The sequence below is a fragment of the Temnothorax nylanderi genome, unplaced genomic scaffold (assembly GCF_030848795.1).
Source record: "Temnothorax nylanderi isolate EJ_2023f unplaced genomic scaffold, tnyl_v1.0 TNYL_tig0604_pilon, whole genome shotgun sequence".
Lineage (NCBI taxonomy): Eukaryota > Metazoa > Arthropoda > Insecta > Hymenoptera > Formicidae > Temnothorax > Temnothorax nylanderi.
Window position 1 is genome coordinate 69,890 of NW_027249666.1, and position 21,073 is coordinate 90,962.

Consider the following 21,073-nt stretch of genomic DNA (forward strand, 5'->3'; position numbering starts at 1 on the left):
TACCGGTCGGTGGACATAGGGGGAATACAAAGGAGGGGGATAGGAAGACGACTAAAAAGTCCAAGGAGAAGGGCACAACCTCTCAGGGACAGGCTTCTGCAGCAACCACACCTGCAGCTACACATGCCCCCGCTCGGACCGCGAACGCTGGAGATTCGGGCGCTCAATGGTCGCGGGTGGTAGGCAGGAGAGAGAAGGCGGCTGCAAAGAAACAGCGGACACAGGAGGCGAAGAAGACTGCGCCTACCCCCCAACAACAACAACAGCGGCAGCAACAGCAGAAGAAGGTAACGCGGAAAGCGCCGAGAACCTCTGCGGTTACGCTGACATGTCCCAAAGACTGCTATGCAGAGTATATGGGCATGGTCAGGAGGAGCATCCAATTGAAGGATATGGGAATCGAAGGACCCCTGAATGTAAGGTCGACAGCTACCGGGGCTTTCAATATTGAGCTGTCGGGGCAGGGAAGCGCTGAGAAAGCGGACGCCCTGGCAGCCAGGATGATGGAAGTCCTGAAAGACAAAGAGGGAGTCAAGGTGGGACGTCCCACTATGACAGCCGAGATACGAGTGAGTGGGTTTGACGTATCCGTAACGGCGGAGAAAGTGAGAGCGGCCATAGTAAACGCAGGAAACTCCTCCTTCGGAGAGGTCACGGTGGGACCGATACGAGGAGGGCCGAGAGGGATGTGCACGACGGTCGTGAAGTGTCCGCTGAAGACCGCGAACATTTTGGCAAAGGAGGGACGCATCATGTTGGGGTGGGTGAGAGCAAAGACGGAGGTGCTCACAAAACGCCCCACTCCAATGCTATAGATGCCAGGAGATTGGGCACACGAGAATCATGTGCCGGAACACGACGGACCGCACCGGCGCGTGTTATAGGTGCGGAGAAGTGGGGCACGCGGCACGCGAGTGCGTATCCCAGGCACACTGCGCAGTATGTAGCGACAAGGGCCTAGAGAGCGGCCACAGGGTAGGTAGAAAAGCCTGCTTGGGGGGTCGCACAAGGAAAAGCGGCAAGAGCCCCCCAAATACTGGAGGAGGGAAGGCCCAGAAGACAGATGCCAACAAGGGAAAGACCGCTGAAGGGAAAGGAGAGGTGACAGCGGGACAAGGCAAGGAACGGCCACAGACGGAAAAGGGCAAAAAGCCCGCCCCTAAAATAACGTCAGTGGCCGCTGTAACTACTGGCATCAAACAAGAGGGAAAGCTCATAAGAGGGCCAAAGGACCCGAAACTAACGACGACAGAGGAGATGGAGGTTGTCGTTGAGGACAAGGGCACGGAGGATAGGACGGATGGGGTGGCATCCGCGACATTGAATAATTCAATGGAGGTAACGATAGACGCGACAGCGTCAACCTCAGGGATGGGAACAGGAGGGCCAATAGCGAGAAACTGAAATGTCTCTACGCGTATTGCAGATCAATTTGAACCACGCCCGCGCCGCCCAGGACTTATTTGTCCAAACCATGGCGGAGGGCGGGTGTGGTCTTGGGATAATCGCGGAGCCCTACAGGGTTCCAACGAACCACCCGTGTTGGGCCCAAGGCAGATCGGGGTTATCCGCGATTACGTGGAGGCATATGCCGGAATCCTCCCCAAGCAGAGTCTTGGAGGCTGGGGAGGGATTCGTGGCAATACAATGGGGGCTCATCTCCGTGGTGAGCGTGTATGCCCCTCCGAGATGGGACCAGGCCAGGTTCAGACGGGCGCTCCATGAGTTACATGCGTGCGTCCGAAGGCGATTGCCTGGTCGGGTCCTGGTGGCCGGGGACTTCAACGCGAAGTCCACGCTATGGGGCTCCCCGGCCACCAATTGGAGGGGTCTCGCACTAGAGACGTGGGCGGCGGGCCTCGGCCTGTGTCTTTTGAACACAGGCCGAGAGATCACCTGTGTGCGTCGGCAGGGGGCCTCGATCGTAGATTTGTCGTGGGCAAACCCCCTAGCCGCACGCGAGATAGAGGGGTGGGGGGTGGTCACGGACCAAGAAAGTCTCTCGGATCATCTTTATATAGAGATGAGGGTCCGGGCCACTCCCCCAGGGCTGCTCACCCGCCGCCGCGAGAGGGATAAGATCACACGGAGATGGGCCTTCAAAAAGTTGGACCGGGATCTGATGGAGGCGGCGATCCTGGTCCTAACGTGGAGGAAAGAGGACGGCGACGCTGGGGAATTTGGGGAAGCGGATGAGGAGGCGGAGGGGCTGACCGAGACCATGTCGAAGATATGCGACGTGGCCATGCCCCGTGTCCGCAGACTCCCCCCCCGGCGCGCCGCCTACTGGTGGACGGAGGAGATCGCGGATTTGCGACGCTCCTCCGTTCGCTCCAAGAGAAGGTTCCAGAGGGCGCGCGCCGGTCGAAGAGGCGGAAGCGGGAGAGACCTGGCGTGCTGCCCGCCAGGCTTTCTCCCGCGCAATATTTGCGGCCAAGGAGACGGCCTGGAAGGAGCTCCTCGCGAGTGTGGAAGAGGATCCGTGGGGGCGCCATTATAAATTGGTCAAGGACAGGTTAAGACCATGGGCGCCCCCACTCACGGAGAGTCTAGACCCCCAGTTCGTGGACCGGGTAATAGAAACTTTATTCCCGGTCGGCGATGGAGGAGAGGTCCGGTTCCCGGAAACATCCCGGGAATGGGACGACGAACTGGGGGTCACGGGGGAAGAGCTCGCGAGGGCGCTCAAAAGGGTCAGGAGAGGAAAAGCTCCTGGCCCTGATGGGATCCCAGGCCGAATGTGGACCTTGGCCGCAGGGGGACTGGCCGGTCGGATGCGGAGATTATATACCGCATGCCTAAGAACCGGCCGGTTCCCCAAGAGGTGGAAAAGAGCCAGTCTGGTGCTCCTACCCAAGGCGGGGAAACCAGCAGATTCCCCGTCTGGGTATCGGCCCGTGTGCTTGCTGGACGAGGCAGGCAAAGTGTTCAAGCGGATTATCGCCGAACGTCTCGTCCAGCACCTCTCCCAGGAGGAGGATGGTGGTCTCTCGGACGACCAACACGGCTTCCGTGCGGGCAGATATACGATCGACGCGATCAAGCGCGTCCTCGCCCGCACGGAGGCGGAGATCGAGGAGGGGAGGGTAGTGATGGGCATTTCATTTGATGTCAGAAATGCCTTTAACTCCCTCCCCTGGCCGGTATTGGGGGAGGCCCTGGTGAGGTTCGGGGTCCCCTCATACCTGGTGGAGGTCGTCCGGGACTATTTCCGGGGGAGAGGAATGACGTACACTGACCAAGAAGGGATTCTGAGGACCAGGTTGATCGGATGCGGGGTGCCCCAGGGGTCAGTCCTGGGGCCCCTGCTTTGGAACATTGGTTACGACTTGGTCTTTAGAACACCCCTCCCCATGCAATGCTGGCTCTCGGGATATGCCGATGACATATACCTGGGAGTCAGCGGGGAGGGGTGGAGGGAGCTAACCAGACTGGCGGAGACGGCAGCAGCGAGTGTGATGCGCGCGATAAGGAGGCTGGGCCTGGAGGTGGCCCCGGGGAAGACGGAAGTGACCGTCTTCTACAACAAAACGCGGGGTCATGTACTTCCTCCGGAAGGACTCAGCCTCCGAGTCGAAGGGGTCGACGTCCCGGCCACTCCTCACCAGAAATACCTGGGAGTGTGGTTGGACGGCCAAAGAAGGTTTGACGAACACGTCGCCCGCGTGGCCCAGAAGGCGGTCGGGGCGGCAAATGCCCGGCTCTTGCCGAACATAGGAGCCAGCGGGCGCGTGAGGCGCCTCTACGTGGCGGCGGTCCAATCGGTGCTGCTTTACGCACCGGAATGTTCAGGTTTTTAATTTATCACATTCAATATTTCATCTAGAATATTATTTGTATTTTGCTCAATATTTCCGTTTCTAATTTTATTAACATGTAAATTTTGATAATATTAAAAATTTATATTGTTATTTTAAATATCACTTTATTTATGATCATTTTATTATTGCCACAATATTTCAAGTAATATATTTTGTGTAATATATAATACTAATTAATATGTTCCAGGTGTGATAAGAAAGGCTCATACGTATGCAACAGATGATCAGATATCAGCCCCGATAAAAACATGGTTAGCTCATGCCAAAGAACGGACTGCCAAAGAAAAAAGAGATTTCAAGGAAGTGTAAATAAAGAGGTATTTTTTGCAATCGCAAACAGAGAGGATTGATCCGCACATTTTTTAATTTTTCTACAAAGAATTCGTTTGAGTTAGCCTCGAATATAGGGTATCCTGGAATATAAGCGACCTCAATTTTAATATTTTTCTTTGGCCAATCTGGCGAAGTCAACTTTTAGTCAACGAAATTTGTTATCAAAATTCAAATCGAAGTTTCGCAGCTTGTATATTTTTAGAACGAGTCAATTGAAGGACCGCGAAAGTTATTTTTTTGAATAATAATAAGACTTCGAGAATATAGAAGTGATTGATTTTAGTTGTTCAATATTCGCTATTAATATGTACTCATAATTAAGTTTTTGTAACTATTTCTTTTTTATTTAGTTTTGTTCTTTAATTATATTTCAAAAATGTAGAAAACTAAACTAACTTTAATGTTATTAATTGTACCGAGCGTGTCGTCACTTTTTTAAAAGCTTTTATAGAACGAGTTAATTGAAGGACCGCGAAAGTTATTTCTTTGAATAATAATAAGACTTCGAGAATATAGAACTGATTAATTTTAGTTGTTTAATATTCACTATTGCCGTATTGAATCTTTTATCCGAGAAATTCGGATTATGTCGTATAAATTCCGATTATATGATACATATATTTTATAAAATGTAGAAATATATGTGATTTATGTGATATGAACATATATGTATATGATTTATGTGATATTAAATATATATGCAATGTAAAATGAGAGACATTTTTATATCAAAAAGTAGATACTTTATATAAAAATGAATAAAAAGTGTGAAATAACATTTTTGTCTAAAGCTTTGTTTATACGTCTGCGGACCATCAAGACGCCCAAGTTTAAATGCTATAGTCTTATAGTAAAATTACTATGTCTGTTTGAGAATGAGCTTGGCTGATAGAATGCTAACACACGGATGAGTAGATCATACAACGGGGTAATTGAAATGAACAGATCGGCACTGAGTTTCAGGATTTATTTCTTTCACAGAGTCGTAAATCACTATATACACTATATACACTGCGTTAAGTACTAATTAACTGAGCGTGAGCGGTTTATACAATAACGATGAGTACCGTGCTAAACTGATTTACTTGCGTAGAGTACAACGTGAGGCCGTTGAATCGTTCCGATTACAATCAGCAGCCACGTGGCTTTAGAAAATGAGACGTTTCACCAGATTAACCAACGAGACACTGGACCTCAGTTTAATTAATCCGCGTAACAATATTAATGAGGTCCATTGGCCTCAAAGATGAGGTTTATCCTTACTGAGTGCCCGACAGAATAAATGATTACGCGAGCGTTAGAATTTAGACTGCCATTGTTCACGAAAGCAAGAGAGTAACTGCCGGAATGCCGGCGATATCGGCAAGGCGAAGGCCGGAGCATGCTAGCATCACGTGCCATCGCTATTCGAAACGATCCGCACGATCGTCCAGGAGGTGCTGCCACCTCACTGGGCTTGACTACCGCACTCCTGAACATTTCTGCCCGCCATCAGCAACCGAGTTGATGATGTCCCTTGAGTGATCTTTAATAAGTTACTCAGGATGATACACTGGCAGCACAGCAAGCTTGGTGATGGGCCTGGTGAGTGTAGTGGTAGCGGTTTTCAGCTGTACCACCCTGGTGAGGCCATCCTTGCCCGGCATTAATGTTAGGACACGGGCAAGAGGCCACTTGCAGGGAGGAAATCTCTCATCGGTGAGCAAGACTAATGAGCCTGGCTTAATGAGATTTGAAGGATGATGCCATTTTGAGATTGCCTGCTGTCGTTGTAGGTAGTGAACTGACCATTGAGACCAAAATTGCTGAACCTTCTGTTGAATGAATTGCCATCTTGACAACCTAGAAGTAGAGAGATCAATAAGTGAAGGTTCTGGTATGGCAGTGAGGGCTGTTCCAATGAGAAAATGTCCTGGTGTGAGGGCTGAGATATCTTCCGGGTCGTCGCTGAGAGGCTCCAGAGGTCTTGAGTTGAGTATAGCCTCGATTTGCGTGAGCAGCGTCATTGACTCCTCAAAGGTGAGCCGCGTTTCACCCACAGTGCGCCTTATATGGAATTTAATGGATTTCACTGCAGCTTCCCACTTTCCTCCCATATGCGGGGCAGCAGGTGGGTTGAAACTCCACTGAGTTCTATTTTCTGTGAGCATTGCCGTGATGAGTTGATTTTCTTGAGTGTATTGAGTGAATAACTTCCGAAGCTCCCTGTCGGCTCCAATAAAGTTTGTTCCGCAGTCTGAGGTCAAGGAGGCAGGCACTCCCCTTCTCGAAGTGAATCGTCTATACGTTGAGATGAACCCTTCCGTTGAGTAATCGGAGACGACCTCTAGATGTACGGCTGATGTAGTGAGACACACAAAGACACAAATCCATGCTTTGTAGGTTTTTGCTCCTCTTCCCTTGGTAGTCTTAAGGATGATTGGCCCTGCATAATCAAGTCCAGTGTGAGCGAATGCACGTGAGGGTGTGACTCGGGTCAGAGGTAGTTGGCCCATCAATTGATGAGCACGGATCCCCCTTTGCCGAGCACACACCACACACCGCAAGATGTGGGATTTGACAGGAGCTCGTCCACCAACTATCCAGTAAAGTTGTCTGATATGAGCCAACGTGAGCTGAGTGCCTCCATGCATGGTAGATCTGTGCGCTTGATCTATAATGAGTTCAGATAACTTTGAATCACGAGGCAAAATTGCTTGGTGTTTACCTTCGTACGTGAGTGCAGCGTTATTGAGACGACCACCCACTCTAATAGTGCCCTGATTGTCGATGAACGCTGTGAGGCGACTAAATGGGTGAGATGTTGGCAACAGAGAGTTGGAATGTAACACCTTGAGTTCGTGAGTGAAAAAGGCAGCTTGAGTGGCATTGATCCAGAAAGTTCGTGCCCTTTCCATGTCAGCCAGGGTAATGAGACTAGCTGGTGATGAGTTGAGCTTGCGTTGTAACCGTGAGCAAAATCTGAAACAAAGAGCTGTGATTCTGAGTAATTTATTGAGAGTTGAGTACCTATAGATGAGATCCCAATGATATTCTTGAGCTGATTGAGCCGTGAAGAGCGAGGTTCCAGGAAGAGACTCGAATGTGCATTGCCCGTCGAATTGAGTAGGTTGGGTGGGCCATGAGGTTTCAGCGGCTACGATCCAAGGTGGTCCCGTCCACCAAAGTGCATGGGTTTCAAGTTGAGACATTGTGACGCCTCTTGACGCACAGTCAGCTGGATTGGCTGCGCTTGGCACGTATTTCCAATGAGCTCCCTCAGTGAGTTCCTGAATTTGAGACACCCTGTTGCGTACGTAGTCTTTCCAGCGAGACGCATGAGTTTTGATCCACGCGAGCGTTGCTTGAGAATCTGTCCACAGGTATTTGTCCCTGATGTCCATTGTGAGTGTGGCTAGGACATGCTTCATGAGTTTTGCCAATAGGAGAGCTGCCGTGAGCTCTAACCTCGGGATGGTTAGTCGCTTCAGCGGCGCGACCTTTGTTTTTGAGCAGATAAATGTCGATTGAGTACCTGTGGATGGTGTATATGCCGTCAAGTAAATCACGGCAGCCATGGCGAATTGAGATGCATCAGAAAAGCCATGAAGGTCCACTATTGAGCTGCTGGTTGTGTTGAACCAACGAGGAATTGAGAGCCTGGCCAGGCTGGTGAGATCCTTTCTGATGTTGAGCCAACGTGAGACGACCTGGAATGGTAGTGGATCATCCCAGCTGAGTTTGTGAAGCCAAAGTTCTTGAAGAAGCATCTTTGCTTTGATCACTACTGGTGAGAGAAAACCTAGTGGATCAAATATCTGAGCCACTTCAGACAATATGAGGCGTTTTGTGAATTGACCCTGGTGAGCTGGTAACATGGTTGAGACAGAAAATGTATCTTCCTGAGGCGACCATTTGAGACCGAGTAGTTTTGTGTTGCAATCGTCAAGTGAGACTGAAGAGTGAGCGACTGTTTTCGATGAGATTGCCTTTAGGAGTTCAGGATGATTGGAGTGCCACTTTGCTAGAGGAAATCCGCCCGCATTACACAGATCTCTGAGTTGATGAGCTATTTTGATGAGATGTTTGATTGTGTCTGATCCACCGAACATGTCGTCCACACATCTCCCACGCTCGATTGGCGGCAATGCGAGGGGAAACCTGTGGCCTTCATCCTTAGCCAGTTGGAGAAGAGTTCTCACTGCAAGGAATGGGGCAGCTTTCGTTCCATAGGTGACAGTGGTGAGGTAGTACAGTACTTCGTTGTATAGCTCGTCTATCCAGATGATGCGTTGCAAATCCCAATCGGATGGATGCACTTTGATTTGACGGTACATCTTGGTGATGTCAGTAGAGAATAGGTATCGGTGCTGTCGGATCCAGATGAGTACATCAAAGATGTTGAGCAACAAGTTTGCTCCGGTGTACATGGTGTCATTTAGCGAGAAGCCCGTAGAAGTGGCACAAGACCCGTTGAACACTACTCTCAGCTTCGTAGTTTCACTGTCAGGTTTGAGTACTCCATGATGAGGCAAATAATAATGAGTTGAACTTCTTGATGTAGTTGATGGGATTTTAGCCATGTGATCGAGTTGTTCATACTCTTGCATAAACTGGGTGTAAAGTTTCTGAAGTTCACTATCTCGTTTGAACCTTTTGAGAGTTCCCTGTAGACTTCTACGTGCTGCCTCATATGAGTTTCCTAAGACACTAGTTGACAATTTGAATGGAATGCGGACGATGTATCGACCCGTAGAGTCCCGTGAATGAGTAGTCCTGAAGTGAGTCTCGCACTCCTGTTCGTCTGTGGTGAGTGAAGCTGTGGTTGCCGTTGGAGGCTCCTCCTGTATCCAGAATTACGTTAACAGTTCTTCTAGGTTGGTGTCATGCTGGAGTACCTTGGTATGATGTGCCGTCCTTGTGTGAGTAGGGATTGTGGACCGAACTGGGCCAAGAACAAGCCAACCAAATACGGATAATTGAGCAACTGGTGAGTCTGACGTGTATTTCTTGATGTTAGGTTTGATGACTTGTCCATACGAGTCAGCTCCGATGATAAGGTCAATTGCTCTTGGTTTGAGAAAATCCGGATCCGCCAGTTTTAGATGTTGAAGATGGGGCCAATCTTGTTGAGGGGATTCGAATGTTGGCAGAATCGTTGTCAGTGTCTTGAGTATGTGAGCACGGACGGTGACAGCTGCGTGAGAGTGAGTTGAATGCAGACTGAGGTCAACCACTCCCTTGGTTTGAGTTGTTTGGTTGCCACCAATTCCAGTGATCGAAACTGACGAATGTTGTCGCTTGAGTGAGAGCTGAGTGACGAGCCTTGAACACTGAGTTGCCTGGTTGACGATTGCAACATCGCCTCAGCATGTTGTTGAGGGTGATGAGGTTGAAGTAGCCGCTACTTGCTGAGAGGGTGAGGTGGTCGGCTGTGTCGGTGTCGATGAAGTTGAGTGAAGCATGGTGTGATGTCGAGCAGAACATGTTTTGCACCCTTGAGTTGATCTGCATGCACGAGCGTTGTGTCTGCCAAGACAATTATAGCAGAGGCGTTTTGTTTCTGCAATTCCCTTTCGTTGTGCAGGCGTGAGTTGCCGGAACTTTTCACAGGTCACTATGAAGTGATTGGCGTTGCACATGTCACAAGCATAGGGTGCCGGCTTGGACTGATTGGCTGATGAGGACGGCGTGGTTGGTTTTGAGGACGCGTGGTGAGCAGTTGCCTTTCGTTGAGTTGGCTTTGACTGAGCATTAGCGGCCTCCACTCTTTCCAGTGCCCTTGCCTTGGCAGTGAGGAACTCCATGAGTAGCTCAAACTTGGGAAATTCTTGAGAAGCACCGAGTGAGGTTTCCCATGCTTCTCTTGTGTCACTGTCCAGGAATCTTGAAACGTGATGCACTAACATACAATTTCCCAGCTGTTCTGAGATGCCTAACGACTGTAAGGCATTGGTTGCTTCGGTCACCGTACTGATGAGCTTCGTCAGGGATGACGCGTTTTTGTGAGCGGGCGTTCTGATGCTGGACAGCTGATCGAGATGTGCTTGTATTATAAGGCGTTTATTTTCATAGCGCCCGATAAGTAATTCCCAAGATGGCATTAATGAATCTCCTGTCATCGAAAGATTTTGTATGAGCTGGGCCGGTGAGCCCTTCAAGGACGATCTCAAGTAATGTAACTTCTCGACATTAGTTAATCGTGAACTGTCCATGATTACGGACGAAAAGAGCTCCTTGAATTGTGGCCACGCTGTGTAGCTGCCATCAAAGCTTGGTAATGAGATTTCTGGCAGCCTCGGATGAGCAGGGCGATTCAATTGAGTAGTCAAGTTTTGCGTGAGGAGTGGTTCAGTGAGTTCATGCTTGAGTTGCGTCAGCGCCTCTCTGCCTGAACAAACCAGAAGTGTCTCGTTAAAGTGCACATTGTTGCTGAAGTATTCATGGTCCAAGAATGATTCCGGCCATGTTACTTCAAAGTAGGCATGTTCCTTGAGGAACGCTTTGTGCAGCTCCTCCAGTTGAGTAATTTGAGCCGTCACTCTTCCAAGAGAAGTCTCCGTTGCTGAATCAGGGATAGATTCCACAAGCTTCCGAATTGATTCCACTCGACACATCTGGGTTCTGCATTTTAAGTAGAGCTCTGCTGAAAGGCGAGCTGGGGATTTTGTACGTTGAGACGTCCTTGACGGATCTGTTTGCTCACTAGTCTTAGTTTGTGATGGTACCTTGAGTGTTTGTGTCGGAGTGCTACGTCCGGAATCTATGGGTTTGTTGACATCTTGTTGTGACATGTTGACCGTGAAGGATCGTTCGAGAACCGTGAAATGGCGGCGCGCACCGACACTGCGTACCGCCATTAACCGAGAGTCACTGAATTTTCACTCCTTTCAATCCCCGTTGTATCCGGCTCGAAGGACCAAATTTTTGAGAATGAGCTTGGCTGATAGAATGCTAACACACGGATGAGTAGATCATACAACGGGGTAATTGAAATGAACAGATCGGCACTGAGTTTCAGGATTTATTTCTTTCACAGAGTCGTAAATCACTATATACACTATATACACTGCGTTAAGTACTAATTAACTGAGCGTGAGCGGTTTATACAATAACGATGAGTACCGTGCTAAACTGATTTACTTGCGTAGAGTACAACGTGAGGCCGTTGAATCGTTCCGATTACAATCAGCAGCCACGTGGCTTTAGAAAATGAGACGTTTCACCAGATTAACCAACGAGACACTGGACCTCAGTTTAATTAATCCGCGTAACAATATTAATGAGGTCCATTGGCCTCAAAGATGAGGTTTATCCTTACTGAGTGCCCGACAGAATAAATGATTACGCGAGCGTTAGAATTTAGACTGCCATTGTTCACGAAAGCAAGAGAGTAACTGCCGGAATGCCGGCGATATCGGCAAGGCGAAGGCCGGAGCATGCTAGCATCACGTGCCATCGCTATTCGAAACGATCCGCACGATCGTCCAGGAGGTGCTGCCACCTCACTGGGCTTGACTACCGCACTCCTGAACAATGTCCATAGCATTTAGTGCTATGATCATAGCATTTAATGCTATAATTATAGTATTCATGTATAATTCATATATAATTCTTTGAGATTCAATCAATTATTTCCCGAAAAATTGGAAAAATTAAAAAAACCAGTTTCCGAAAAGATCAATAACAAAAACTGTACACATCATGGCACTCCCCAGAAAATTCTACCCCTACTTCATATACAATTCTTTAAGATTCGGTCAATTAATTCCCGAAAAATTAAAAAAATTTCGATACCGGCTTCCAAAAAGATCGGTAACGAAAAATTATACACTTTATAGCACTCCCCGGAAATTTCTACCCCTGTTTGGTCTATAATTCTTTGAGATTCAATCAATTATTTCCCGAAAAATTAAAAAAATTAGAAAACAAAAATTAGAAAAATTAGAAAAATTAAAAAAACCGGTTTTCAGAAAATCAGTAACAAAAAACTATACACATAGTGGCACTCCCCGGAAAATTCTACCCCTATTTCATATACTTTTGATAAAAATTCGGTTCAGAGGTTTAGGCTGAGCGATATTAAAGAATCCGTGAAAACGTTTTACTCCTTTTCACCCCGTTAGGGCTCGAATTTCTAAAAATCCCTTCTTAGTGGCACTCCCCGGAAAATTCTACCCCTATTTCATATACTTTTGGTAAAAATTCGGTTCAGGGGTTTGGGCTGGGCGTTGATGAGTGAGTGAGTGAGTGAGTGAGTGAGTGAGTCAGGACATCTTCCTTTATATATATAGATTAATAATATGCTCAAAATATTTTATAAGTATACTGATAATATACCAGGAGATATTCTATAGTAGATACTGGTAATGTAATCAAAATATTTTTTTAATATACTCACAATATACAAAAAAATATTCTCAGTATATACTGAGTAAGCGTTTAGGGCAGACATTAGAACATCCTCAGTACATTCTCAAAATATCATGGACGTATTTCGAATATCAACAGGATATACACAATCTACGTTTGTGATATACTGAGTACATTCTCAGAATCTACCTGTGCTGTGTGGGATGAAGCTAGGTTAAAGAGAAAATGTATATCCGTCTCTCTCGCAGGATTTTGACAAAATCGCTTATGGCCAGATTCTGTATAGAGGGTCTCTAGTTTACAGTAAATGTTCAAAATTACGACCGCCAACGTTACAACAAAAGTCACAGCACCGCGACGGAGCAATGACTGCCGCGTTTTTTGGAATATTTTAGGCATGTGTCGGATGGTTTCAGATGCCTTAACGATGTGACCAAATCCTTCTCGGATTTGACTTGTTGTGACTAAATTATACTTTTCATTGCACCCCAGAAGGTAACTTTGAACATTTATTGAAATAACACGTAACTGTGTGTTCTTGCCTTATTGAAAAATATTTAAATACGGGATATTTACAGAAATAATGACAAATATAATAAATTTAACATACTCTTATGTTTCACTTTCTGATTACAATGTTCTATACCTTTTATGACACTTTGTCAAGAAAAATAGATTTGGACAATTTGCAGTCAAGTTTGAGTGTGTAAAAACTATAACTATAACTTATTATGTATGTACAACCACTGAAATATAAGTAATATCTCAGTATTTATACAACACAATGGGGGGGTTTTTTCTTTTCCCTCGGCCCTGAGGGATGTAAGGTGCCTTATACCCGGGGGTAATTAACACATAAATTAAATTTTTCTAGACCTGATGATACACTAGCACTAACTTTAGATGACTTTATCAAGCCGTTTTATAAATTTGTAAATAATATATTGTATAAAATTTTCCAATTCTTTCTCTTAATGAGTCGATAGATTTCTATTTCTCCCAAGTAGCCCGCAGCTCTCAATTCACAGTCCATAGCAATTCTCTGCTCGTCGTATTTACAACATCTCAAGAGGACGTGTGACAAATCCTCGCACTCGCAGCCGCACTCGCACCTCTCATCGTCTATGTAGCCTTTCCTCTTTAAAGACGATCCCAGATTATAATGATTGGCTCTCAATCTATTTATTAGAGTCACAAAATATCTAGGAGAGTTGATCTCTCGGAACCACGGTTTGTCAGTTTGTCCATCATAAAAATTCTTGAAGTAAAAAATTCCCTTGAATTCAGCATCTCGAGAGATCGATAGTTGAGTCGACTCCCATGTCTCCCTCCTCGCACACATCATAAGATCCCCCACCGGAACCTCAATAGAGGGTCAGCCTCCTCATTGGCCGCCTCCTTCGCCAACTCATCCGCCATCTCGTTTCCGGTTATTCTAATGTGAGCGGGAATCCATACGAGAGCAACCTTCCTGCCGAGACGCACCTCCAAATCATAAATCAGCAATCTAGACTCTGTGACGTATTTATTTTTATGGACATTCAGATGATTGTTCAGAATAGATTCAAGGGCCGACTTACAATCAGAGAGAATAATTATATCCTTAAATTCTTTGTTAACCTGATTTCTCATAAGTTGCAGGGAAGACTTAATGGCAAAAGCCTCAGCCGTGTAAGACGAACATCTATATAACATACTAATTTTAAATGCGAAGTCGCTATCGCAAACCACTATACTGGCACCTGTAGACCTAGCCGATTCGTTGTATGAACCGTCCGTGAATATGATTTCAGGAGAGGGAATCAAGTTGTATAAGTCCGTAATTCTCTGTATAAGTGCAATGTCCGAAATCTTATTCTTCCTATCTTTACCAGTGTCGAAATTTACGGTCGGTTTAAATGTATGAGCCCCAAATAAGCCGTGGAAGACTTCAAATTTTCGGGGAGGCCCAATGCTCACCTTATATAGCGCAGATCTCTTCCAAATCTCCGACAGCAATGACAATTTATAAGTAGGCTGGCGGAATCGGGCATATTGTTCGCCGTCCATCAAACTCTGGAGTTTCCTACACAGACCGTTATCGTTGTATGCAATTATTTTATTTACAAAATTGCAGCCCAGCATGAAAGCATGGCCTCTGAGCAACCTAACTTTAGATTCAGCTATAATTACATTGTTGGGTATAGAGTTTCTATATCCCAAAGCGGTACGAAGACCCATATATTGGGCTCTCTCCAATTTCAGCTGAAGAGTGGCATCCCTGGGGTAATATACAAAATTGCCGTAATCGGTTATGGATCTTACAAGGCTTTTATAGAGCATTAAGGCAGTGTTTACCTCCATGCCTTTAGATACACTACACAAGTATTTTATGATGGAGTTGGCTCTGTTTACCTTACTCCTGACAGCCTGGACCTGGTGGTCGAATCTCAGCGCATTATCCAACCAGATACCCAAGAATTTGGCCTCGCCACAATTATACACATCGCAGTCTCCAATACTTATGTGAAGGTCTTTATTCACGTAGCCGCTCCGATTAAATTCCACTAGGACTGTTTTTCTGGGCTCCAAGTCCAGGCCCAATCGACGTAGCCGTTGAGCAATAATATTGACTGCCCGTTGTAAAAGGAGTCGATTGCGTTCACGGTTTGGACCGCGTACATACAACCCGATGTCATCCGCAAACTCAGCAGCCTCCACGCCCTCCGGGAGACCAGAGCAGAGACCCTGTGTGTAAAGAGAATATAATGCCGGGCTCAATACCGCACCCTGCGGGAGTCCCCTGTAGACAAGGCGATGTACAAATTCACGGGAATTAATTATAAATCGCACCTTTCTCCGATATAGCCAATTGCTAATGAATTTCACTATGCCGGCGGGACAATTAAGTGCAATCAACTGATCCAGCATTACACGGAATTCAACACTGTCATAAGCGGACGAAACATCGAGGAAGGCAGCCAGAGTATATTCCCCCACGCATAGAGAGGCCCTAATGTCAGTTACTATCTATTGACGGTTACTATCTTGACCAGGTTATCGGCGCACGACCTGCCCGTGCGGAAGCCGTTCTGTGAGGCGCTGAACTTATCTTCTTTTTCAGCCCACCATACGAGCCTTTCATTAATCATTCTTTCCATAAGTTTACCTATGCATGAGGATAATGATATTGGCCTTACCTTCTCTGTTCCAAGCTTGTCAATAAATATCACCTGGTAGTCCTGCCAATCGGCAGGAAGAATGCCAGAAGACCAAACATTGTTGAATAATTCCAGAAGGCAGGTTTTCGCCGAGTCCGGAAGAGATCTAATCATCCGGTATTCCATGCCGTCAAGTCCAGGAGCAGAATCTCTCCGAATCATCTCAATCGCTCTGTCAAGTTCATGGCGACAGAACGGAGCCTCCAAGTCTTCATCCGGGTGCATCTCGCCAAAATCTCGATTTGGTTTCACTCCAACATACGGGGGAGCCAAGCTATCTATAGAAGCTCTAATGACATCTTCCCTGTTTTTCGTGGGCCAAGGGTGCCATTCTATATTCTTCCTAGCATTCTTTAAGATACGCATCGTGCTCCAGACGTAACTCAAACTTGTGAAGCAGTTAATATTCTCACAAAACTTTTCAAAGTTCAGCTTCTTTTTTTGTTTAAGAATGCGTCTGGCAAGTGCACCTGCTTTTTGCTTCCTCATGGAGGAAGCTTTGTTTTCGTAAATTCGTATATGAATCTTTGATTGCGTATAAAGTTGGCGCTAATCAACCAAATTTAAAAGAATTATATATAAAATAGAGGTAGAAGAAACCAAAGAAAAGATTGTTTTTTGAATTTTTGATGTCAATATGTTCAGAGTGTTCTAAAACGTCGAAATATTGCATTAAAAAAAATGTCTGTATGTGTGTATGTATGTATGAATGTGCCAAATTTACCGAAATTTCTATAACTCCAGAACTAATCAACCAAATCTCAACGAATTATATATGAAATAGGGGTAGAAAAGACTGAAGAATATAATAGAAGTAATAAAAATTGTTAATAATAAAGGGGTTACCGATTTCTGTTAAAAACAGCCAAGTTTACTGAAATTTCTATAACTCAAGAACTGATTACCCAAATTTTAAAGAATTATATATGAAATAGGGATAGAAAAGACTGAAGAATATAATAGAATTAATAAAAATTGTTAATAATAAAGGGGTTACCGATTTCTGTTAAAAACAACAGCCAAGTTTACTGAAATTTCTATAACTCAAGAACTGATTAACTAAATTTTAAAGAATTATATATGAAATAAGGGTAGAAAAAATTGAAGAATATAATAGAATTAATAAAAAAAAGTGTGCAAGTAGAAACTTGTACATTGCTTCCTCATAGTTTTTAAGTGTGCAAGTAGAAACCTGCACATTGCTTCCTTATAGTTTTTAAGTGTGCAAGTAGAAACCTTCGCTCACAAAGCTCCTCTATGAGGAAGCTTTTATTTTATTCGATGTATAATTATTAGTATTTATTTGTTTTGGCTTCCTCATAGAGGAAGCTTTGTGAGCAAAAGTTTCTACTTGCACACTTAAAAACTATAAGGAAGCAATGTGCAGGTTTCTACTTGCACACTTAAAAACTATGAGGAAGCAATGTGCAAGTTTCTACTTGCACACTTAAAAACTATAAAGAAGCAATGTGCAAGTTTCTACTTGCACACTTAAAAACTATGAGGAAGCAATGTGGAAGTTTCTACTTGCACACTTAAAAACTATGAGGAAGCAATGTGCAAGTTTCTACTTGCACAATTAAAAACTATGAGGAAGCAATGTGCAAGTTTCTACTTGCACACTTAAAAGCAATGTGCAAGTTTCTACTTGCACACTTAAAAACTATGAGGAAGCAATGTGAAAGTTTCTACTTGCACACTTAAAAACTATGAGGAAGCAATGTGCAAGTTTCTACTTGCACAATTAAAAACTATGAGGAAGCAATGTGCAAGTTTCTACTTGAACACTTAAAAGCAATGTGCAAGTTTCTACTTGCACACTTAAAAACTATGAGGAAGCAATGTGAAAGTTTCTACTTGCACACTTAAAAACTATGAGGAAGCAATGTGCAAGTTTCTACTTGCACAATTAAAAACTATGAGGAAGCAATGTGCAAGTTTCTACTTGCACACTTAAAAGCTACGAAGAAGCAATGTGCAAGTTTCTACTTGCACACTTAAAAGCTATAAGAAAGCAAGGTGCAAGTTTCTAAAAAAAAAAATTAAGCTTGATATCTCAAAATTTGCGGAAATTATAGCAATTACGTAGATTTTTTTAAACAGAAATCGATAACCCCTTTATTATTAGCAATTTTTATTAATTCTATTATATTCTTCAATTTTTTCTACCTTTATTTTTTTAAGATTCTTCTTTGATTTTGGTATTCTATGATCTAATTCATTCTATAGAGCACTTATGGGGTGAATTAGATCGTAGAATACCAAAATCAAAGAGAAAGAAATCTTAAAAGATACAGAACGACTTTATTTGAGGAATGGAGTAAGATTGATCAATATGTTTTAGAAATTAGTTGATTCTATGCCACGGTGTTTAGAGGCTGTGATAAAAGCAAAGGAAGGTCCAACACGTTACTAACTATAAATTATTTACGTTATATAATTTTTGAAGGTTGTTTCGTCACATGACTACTTATTGAGGAAAAGTGATCAAATTATATAATTAAACCATAATAAGATAAAATGCAATTTTTTTGTTAATATAAAGAATATTATTTATTTATTTTATGTTATCTTTAATATATATACGTTACAGTACTATTATTGTGTTACTTTATTACATAAATTTTTAATTTATAACATTTTAGTACTGACTACTTATTTTTGATTCCTACTGTAAATACATTTCATTAAACAGTACACTTATTATCACTTATATGTTTTTAAAAATGTACATTGTTTCTATTGTTAATGCCGTCAATTATGTACCCAGGTAGCAAGATGACGTCTAAAGACGTCTTATAATGACGTTAGAGACGTCATTATGACGAAATTAATATGCTATTTGACGTCACTCTGCTATCTGGGTATTGATTTTTTATTAAAGTCATAGTTTTTATACAAACAAACATTTTATAATTATACTATTAATATATACAGAGTGTTTCAAAAGGTTACTGCCAAACTTAAGGAAAGGCGTTAAAATAGAACAACTTTCGATTAAGAACGTATGTTCTTCGAAGTAACCCTGTCAGTCCAGGCCTTTGAATATTTGAAACTCTGATAATATACCAATGAAATAATCGCAATTTATTACTCTTCTACTAGCTTCATTTTGTTTTTGAGAGAGTGCGCCAGAGTTCTGTTCGACGCTGTTTATATTCGTTCCAAGTATGAATACTTTTTGTCTTCCTGAAGGCAGCAAATGCACGTCTCCTGTTGTTAATAGCTTCATCACAGTCCTTGTCCCACCACCTGTGGGACCTCTTGCGAGTGTTTGGGTCATCGCTTATCGCTAAAGGTAGAGCATCGCTCCTTCTGCCCAAGGCAACGTTAATAGATCTTCTAAGAATGTCAACAAATTGACCATAATAGTTGTCGAAGTTACTCTTGAAAAGACCCATGTTGGGTAATAGCCTGGATTGGATCTCACCCTCCACTAGTTCGCTGAATCGTGGCCAATCAGTCCTCTTGGTGGACAGTCTATTAGTAATTTTCCTATATGTCAAAGGGTGATTATCAAACGTGAATGAGATGGGGAAGTGGTCGCTATCCCATGCTTCCTCCATCTGCTGGTATGTGATTCGATTAACAACACCCTCCATGCCAAACAGCAAGTCAATATTAGAGTCACGCTGACCCGAGAAGCCCGCACGTGATAACGTATCAGAGTTGATACAGAAAAATCCCTGCTCAGTCATCATCTCATATAGTAAGTCGCCTCTTTCATTCGTGGAGTGGCAATTCCACATAATGTTGTGGGCGTTCATGTCGCCCAGAAAAACAGTATCACAGCCATTTCCACCCACCGCATTATATACAGGTAACAAGTCCCGTCTGAACATTGGTCTGCGAGGATGCCTGTAAACAGCAACAATATTCAGATTCTGGCAAAGGTTCTTTGTCTTGACACAGACTATGTCATAACCCACCGGCACAACTCCGGAAAAGAGCAAGATTTCAAATTCGAGATGGCTACGAAGAGACATAAAAACGCCTCCGCTCCCCAATCGGTTTAGACTGCATACGGTATTATAATTTGGAAAATAGACTCGCTTGCTACCCGAACATCTGGTCTCAGTCAATTCGTCTCTCTTCGGTCTATTGATATTATACGGTTCGTATTCAACAGACGTTGACTTACCTCTAGAATCAAACAGATTAGAATTCACTAGCGCACTAACAAGCAATTCTCTAGCTTCTGAGGATCTCTGTATCAAACACAGGATATGCTCGATTACGTCGGTAATCGTGTTCTGAGGTCGGGCTTTCCCGCGTTTGTCCTCGCGAGGGTCTCGAGCAATTTGAGCCCAGGAATTACCCCGGGGGATGGCAACTCCTCTTCTTTCCTTGGGGATATCTCCCGCACGTGTATCAAACTGCTTAAAATGTTCCCGAGCACCATTTGTGGTGGGTGGTAAGTTCCTAGAGGGAGTCCTTGTCCTAGTTTGTCGTTCACGACGTACCTCCGCCTGATTTTCCCGGAACTCAGGCTCCCGTCGTCCATTATCAACTCCATCGCCACGTTCGGACATATCATTCCTGCTGGGCAGTTCTGGCCAAGACTCAGGTTGTCTGAATCTATCAGGCGGGCGTTGCTCGTTGTCCCCCTCTACCATCCGTAAGGCTCTGTGAAACGATACATTATTGTAAGCCATAATAACGTTAATGTTTTTGTTTTTTTCATAGGAAGGGCAACCTCTAAATGTAGACTTGTGCTCATCGCCGCAGTTACAACATTGAACCTTTTTTTCACACTGACCGTGTGCTCTGTCGTCACAGACTATACAGCGAGTCTCGCTTTTACAAGCGAGCTTTGTATGACCAAATCTAAAGCAGTTAGAGCACTGCCTAGTCAGAGGGACATATGGCCTTACTCTTAGTCCGATTTTATTTTTAAAAATTTTTAAGTCTCTAATTTTATCAGCTCTAAAAGTGATAATTATATTATCCGTAGCGACCAACGAGGACGTTTTCGTAGTAGCGTCCCATTTTCTACGATACATTCTATCTAGTTTAGTAATATTCGATCTGTCCTGTATAGCAATCCATAACTCCGGTATCGTCGAGGGCCAATCCGTTATCACCCCTTTGCGAATCACTGTGCGCTGCTCAAGATACGCTTTTAGTTTAACTGGATCCGGGAGCCTATCAATAATTTCCAAAGCACGATTGGCGTCAACAAAATCTTTAAATATCGCCTCTGCCGAAAAATGGTTAACCATGTCTACTGATACAGGTGGGATTTGCAATTCCATTAGAATCATCCAAATTTTTATGCGATTCTTACCCTTTTTCGTGGTAGACTGGTCAGGGGGGAGACGTAGGGTTATCTTAGCCGTACCTGTAAAATCCTCGTCAAACCTGGCA

The 21,073-nt window shown here is 44.3% G+C and overlaps 2 protein-coding genes across 2 annotated transcripts; one reads left to right on the forward strand and one right to left on the reverse strand.

Moving 5' to 3' along the window:
• The first annotated feature begins 843 nt into the window (after window positions 1-843).
• LOC139784278 (uncharacterized) lies at window positions 844-4,130 on the forward strand. Its single transcript, XM_071723443.1, has 4 exons — window positions 844-1,338; window positions 1,427-2,254; window positions 2,409-3,792; window positions 4,009-4,130. Exons 1-4 carry the CDS (start codon window positions 844-846, stop codon window positions 4,128-4,130), a joined length of 2,829 nt encoding a protein of 942 aa, XP_071579544.1.
• A 1,252-nt stretch (window positions 4,131-5,382) lies between these two features.
• LOC139784277 (uncharacterized) lies at window positions 5,383-7,200 on the reverse strand. The gene is made up of 2 exons (XM_071723442.1): window positions 6,862-7,200; window positions 5,383-6,807 (listed from the first exon to the last, which is right to left on the reverse strand). Exons 1-2 carry the CDS (start codon window positions 7,049-7,051, stop codon window positions 5,690-5,692), a joined length of 1,308 nt encoding a protein of 435 aa, XP_071579543.1. The 5' UTR covers window positions 7,052-7,200; the 3' UTR covers window positions 5,383-5,689.
• Between the last annotated feature and the right edge of the window lie 13,873 nt (window positions 7,201-21,073).